General features: G+C 38.1%; 1 protein-coding gene across 9 annotated transcripts in view; it reads left to right on the forward strand.

Moving 5' to 3' along the window:
- Positions 1-5,535, forward strand: part of DIP2C (disco interacting protein 2 homolog C) — a 483,513-nt gene extending 477,978 nt beyond the window's left edge. For all 9 annotated transcript variants that reach the window (XM_067542679.1, XM_067542671.1, XM_067542674.1 and 6 more), the window contains one exon: positions 2,364-5,535. In XM_067542679.1, coding sequence (XP_067398780.1) covers positions 2,364-2,616 — 253 coding nt within the window. In that variant the 3' untranslated portion in view covers positions 2,617-5,535. The remainder of the gene's footprint in view (positions 1-2,363) is intronic.
- The last annotated feature ends 465 nt before the right edge of the window (positions 5,536-6,000 follow it).

Below are 6,000 nucleotides of genomic sequence, written 5' to 3' on the forward strand. Positions count from 1 at the left end.
CCTAGCACCACTAAAGTCAGAGGGTCCATTTGAGGGCCACTCTTCTGGATCCTGGCAACACAGCTACTACTATTGACCCCTCTCTGCGCCTGTACAAAGGCCCTCTCTGGGTCGGTCTAGGTGTGGAAGGCGTGTGTATTTGCAGCCTCCGAAGGGGAGAGGAGGTGCTGTAATCCAGCTACAGGTTACTGGGCTTGATGTATGAATTACCCAGTTGAATTTCTATAACCTGGGTTTTGCAACAGGGCAGACTAAGAGCACATCTATACAGAGCGTTAGACTCTGTCTACCCTTGGAACTTGCGCTGCGATGCCCACAGCTGCTTGGGCCCTGTGGATATGTGCTCAGGGCAGCTCGCTGCTGCCTGTGCTGCAGTGGCTATGCCATGGATTTTAGCACTCTGCTCAGGGAGAGCAAGCGTGAGTACGTCTGCGTGAGCTGGGAATCGCACCCCTAACTCCAAGTGTACGTGTAAGTCTGTGTGCAGTAAGCTGGCACGTTAACCTACAGCACTGGAGCCTGCCGTGCGCAGTCCATCTGTGTGCACCCTTCTGCCATGCACTGAAAGTGCTTTGACCTGAACTTTTACAGAACTTTTAATGCACAGTAGCAGGTAGCGCAGTACACTAGAGTGCTGTGGACTTACACCCCAGCTTGGTGCACACTGACTCTCCAGAGAGACAAGCTCTAAGTGATGGTTAAAATCTATGAATAAGAGTGAGACTGCGTCATGTTGGAGACTCAATCCTGCAGCACTCCAGTGGGACTTTGGAGGTTCTGGACAAGTTGGGAGGGGGCAGGACTGGACTGGAGGGAATAGCATGCCAAGGGGCCAAAACTCTCCCCTGCCGTGCTCCAGATGTGGAGGGAAAGAATGAGCCCTTCATTATTATCCTCTATTTGAGAGAAATAAATCATGTTACCCTTAACTAGAAAATAAATGAGACATCACCAGCATTTAGACCTATTTGTAAAAGGGTAGATGTCCAAAAGAAAAGGTGGGCTTGGGGAGGTACCCCAACACACAGTATTAAAGCAGAAGCAAAGGGTAGGAATAAATGGTCAGTTTTCAGAATGGAGAGAGGTAAATAGTGGTGTCCCCCAGGGATCTGTACTGGGACAAATACTGTTGAACATATTAATAAATGATCTGGAAAAAGGGGTAAACAGTGAGGTGGCAAAATTTGCAGATGATACAAAACTACTCAAGATAGTTCAGTCCAAAACAGACTGCGAAGCATTACAAAGGGATCTCACAAAACTGGATGACTGGGCAACAAAATGGCAGATGAAATTCAATGTTGATAAATGCAACGTAACGCACATTAGAAAACATAATCCCAACTATACATATAAAATGATGGAGTCTAAATTAGCTTTTACTACTCAAGAAAGGGATCTTGGAGTCATTGTGGATAGTTCTCTGAAAACATCCACTCAATGTGCAGTGGCAGTCAAAAAAGCTAACAGAATGCTGGAAATCATTAGGAAAGGATAGATAATAAGACAGAAAATATATTGCCCCTCTATAAATCCATGGTACATCCACATCTTGAATACTGTGTGCAAATCTGGTTGTCCCATTTCAAAAAATATATATTGGAAGTAGTACAGAAAAGGGCAACAAAAATGATTAGGGGAAGAAACAGCTTCCATACGAGGAGAGATTAATAAGACTAGGACTTTTCAGCTTGGTAAAGAGATTACTAAGGGGGGATATGATAGAGGTCTGTAAAATCATGACTGGTGTGGAGAAAGTAAATAAGGAAGTGTTTTTACTCCTTCTCATAACACAAGAACTAGGAGTCACCAAATGAAAGTAATACTTAGCAGGTTTAAAAAGAACAAAAGGAAGTATTTCTTCACACAATGCAGAGTCAATCTGTGGAACTCTTTGCTAGAGGATGTTGTGAAGGCCAAGACTATAACAGGATTCAAAAAAGAACTGGAAAAGTTCATGGAGGATAGATCCATCAATGGCTATTAGCCAGGATGGGCAGGGCTGCAAAACCATGCTCTGAAGTGTCCCTAGCCAATGTTTGCCAGAAACTGGGAATTGGCAACAGGGGATCACTTGATGATTACCTGTTCTGTTCATTCCCTCTGAAGCACCTAGCATTGGCCACTGTCAGTAGACAGGATATTGGGCTAGATGGACCGTTGGTCTGACCCATTATGGCCATTCTTGTGTTCTTACAGGATTGTTTGTGTGAATGAATTCTTCTGCAGTCTGAGATACCCATATGGAAAGCAACCAGGAAGTGCAGTATATTTAAAATGTTCACTGTGGATAAAACGTGTGTCAGACTGGGAGGGAAACTGAGAAAATAGCTTCTAATAATTACGTTTTTCATGTATTCTAGTGCGGTGTTTACCTGGACAAATCTGTTGGTCGTTGTTGTTGAGCTGGATGGATCAGAACAAGAAGCCTTGGACCTGGTTCCTTTAGTCACCAATGTGGTCCTGGAGGAACACTATCTGATTGTAGGGGTGGTGGTGGTGGTGGACATTGGTGTAATTCCTATCAACTCCCGTGGAGAGAAACAACGTATGCACCTACGAGACGGATTTTTGGCAGACCAGCTAGATCCCATCTATGTGGCCTACAACATGTAGTCTTGTATCTTAAGGCTTCCATGGACTTTACTATAGATGTATAAAATTTTTTGGTGTCCACTAAAAATGTGCAGATAAGAGGGTGTTACTCATCAGAATGGAACTGTATCTATTATGACTTTTCAAAGCAGTCACGATTAGCAGGAAATAAAATGTGAAATGTGTTTTCTTTTACCACTAAATTTTAGCACAGAAGGACTTAGGGGTAATGCCCTTCAGTTTGTTGGAAAAGCCCATTTTAGGTTTTTTTTTCTTATTGGATGATACTGCTTTCTGAGTAAATGTGGCTTTGTATTTTATGTTGAGTAAAGCTGAAGTAGCTAATTTTTTTATTCTGCCCTCCAAGTGGATTCTTTTTAACAATTTACATACTATGACAAAGAATTATGTTCAGTTGTTTTTGATGTGTCATAAAAAAACCTTACAAATACAGATCCATCACTAATTTAAGCCATTTTAGATCCCACCATTTTAAGAAACTATGTAGAGGTACGATGAAAATGCCCAAAATAGCACCTTCCAATTAGAGTTTTAGCAGCTTTCTCTGTCAGAGATGCTGAAAGCACAAAGGCCAAAGAGCCTTTGATGCTAGTGTTAGAATGGAAGAAATTTATAAATAGGTGTATTTCGGCAATGAACTTTCAAATATCTTTGTACTAAACTAAAAAGATAAAATAAGTTAACTACTTCTTCTGTAATTATGTACAAAACGTTTAATTTATTTTGATCTCTTTAGAAGTATAAAAGAAAAAACATTCAAGAATATTAATCTCTTGTAATGTTTGCTAATATAAAAACAAAGTGTTGTATTATCTTGAGTGGATAGTATCACATCAAATATATATATATGAAATATAAATTCACTAATGACAAAAAAAGATTTTAAAGTTTAAAATGCAGTACTTGTCACTTGCATGGTATCGCCCACTGTAGATAACCAAATGTTACTCACAAATTTTTTGAGAAGAAGCAATCCTGGATTGCTAAGTATCCCTGTCTAAAAAAATCCTCTAGATACCAGCAAGTGGAATTATTGCTGCCTTTAAGGCAGTGAATGAATTTAAGACTAAAAATGCACTATAAGGTTTTTTTTTTTCTTTTGCCATGGAGTCAACAATAAATATTTGTGCTGGCATGTGCATACACTTGTTAGACTTTAGAAAAGGCAGGAAGAATAGCACTGTTTTGTAGCTGCATAACTTTGTTGCACATTTTTTTTCATCATTTTAGTTGGTGTTTTTGTTGTGATAAGGAAAGGTTTTGGTGATTATTTGCATAGAGTTATCAGTTTGCCTCTCAGCTGGTCCATGTAGCTTGGTGGCTAATGCATCCAGTTTACACATATAGAAAACTATTGTTTTAATGGTCTTTAATTTATTCTTCAACAGAGAATAACATATACTCATTACGATTGATTTAGCACAAATTGTGCATCTGCTAACGAGTCCCTAGACCAAGTGAACTAATAGAGGACCTGAAATGCCTGTTTTAAGGAACTGAGTCCCAAGGTCTCAGAATTGAGGTCATTGATAGGGAAGAATAGGAAAACATTTATCACAGCTGCCTTTATTTTACCGCCTTTGGGTAAACAAGATCTTCAATTTCCAGTTCCACTGTCTTTATTTCCTTTATTTTTCATAGTCCCTTCATTCATTTGTAACCAAGTTGACCTGAGTGTGATCAAGAGTGGGGTTTACCAGCAGCAGTCCAAGAATGCTTTTCTTAATGTCCAAAATATGTTCATGTGCTGACTCTCTCATTACCCGATATGCATGACTAAGATTGTTGCAGGGCAAACGTAATCATTTTTATAACATGTATAAGGGACGTATTTTGTCTGCCTTTGCAAAATATGTACAGCGGTGGACCCCTGCTAATGATAGTTTTGTTTGGCTTCTAAGACACAGTGCTGGTTGTTTAAAATCTCTTTAAAAGATAGGGACATTTTAGTCTGCATGTACAGTACAGAGCATCTTACTATGTAAGACTTGTTTTATTTCAGACCACCCTTTCAGATTTCACTGTTCTGTGAATATTTCTACTTATGCTCTGAAGACCAATCTTTATATTCTGTCACTCATTTTCTGCTCCCCAAAAAGAATAAAATCTATTCTTAATGGCAAGTTGTTGTAAGGCTTCAGAAAAGATGTTGATTGATTACAACCATAATTGCAGCGTGTGAACTAAGTCGTGAAGTCCTGCTATTGCTGATCTCAGTACTGCAAAACAAATTTAGCTGTCATTTAAAACATCACTTTAACCTTCACCAGCTCAGCTTCACATTCATAGGAAAAAGAACTGCAAATGCAGTTGTGAAACACAGTTATCTCTTCTGCGCCCTTTCATCTGTGGTTGTTAAATTCTGAGTTAAGAGAAATGATAAACTGAGTTTCTAATTTGGTTATGCAAACAAAAGGAAGGAAACACTTAATTACCATCAGACCGAGCAATAAAGAAGGATCGTTCTGTATTAGAAATTGTACTGTAGATAAACCATTCATGAGAATGTATAAAATGTTTGTCTTGTGACCTTGTGCTTTTGAAGTCAGACAAAACCATGTAATCAATTTGATGCACATGCACAAAAAAGAGGGTACACAATGAACATTTAAACACAAAACTAATCAAACAGGAGCAGATTCCTCATGGTGCTTGTTTATTATATATATTTAATCCTGCTTGACACTTTACCCAAGGGAAGACTGTCCCTTTTATCAGTTGAATGTTAGCAGCGTTATTTCATAGAGTGTGGTGACTGGTTAGAGAAATTCATGTAACTCAGCCAATCACAGTTTAACAAAAATTTTATGTGCAAAGGACAGCAACCTTCTTGTATGTTAAACCACCAGTACGCTTTGTACATCTGTGATAACGCCTGTTTTATATTCAAATGAACAAATAAAAGCTTTTATTTTTGTTGCTCTGAAAATATCAGTTTCTTAATTAGTCATCTAAAAATGAGCTTTCTGGAGCCAGATAGGTTCTATGGAAGAACACTGATAACTATATTGTAATTTTATTTTGTTTACCTCTCTTGTTGCATAATTTATTAGTAAGATCATTATACTTTTAACAATGTTTAAATACTGGTGTGGGCATTTATTGCTAAAATACTTTCATATGGCAACAGATGTTTTATGTGAAATGTTTTTTTAAATTCTTTTTAATATATTTAAATATACTGTTCACATTTTTGCTGAAAGTGTAAAGATTATTGTAAGCTTGGTAACATTTTGTGAGAAGCAATAACAAGCATTAGTACTGTAAAACTCCTCAAATTTGTCACATCACTTTTGTTGCAAGGAATTGCTACTGGCACATTTCAAATAGTCACTGTAAAGTTATGCCTCTGTTTGTTTTAAATCTTTTCTTGAGTCTCTGAGA

The sequence above is a fragment of the Emydura macquarii genome, unplaced genomic scaffold (genome assembly GCF_026122565.2).
Source record: "Emydura macquarii macquarii isolate MOO-44397 ecotype Brisbane River unplaced genomic scaffold, CSIRO-AGI_Emac_v2 contig_719, whole genome shotgun sequence".
NCBI lineage: Eukaryota > Metazoa > Chordata > Testudines > Chelidae > Emydura > Emydura macquarii.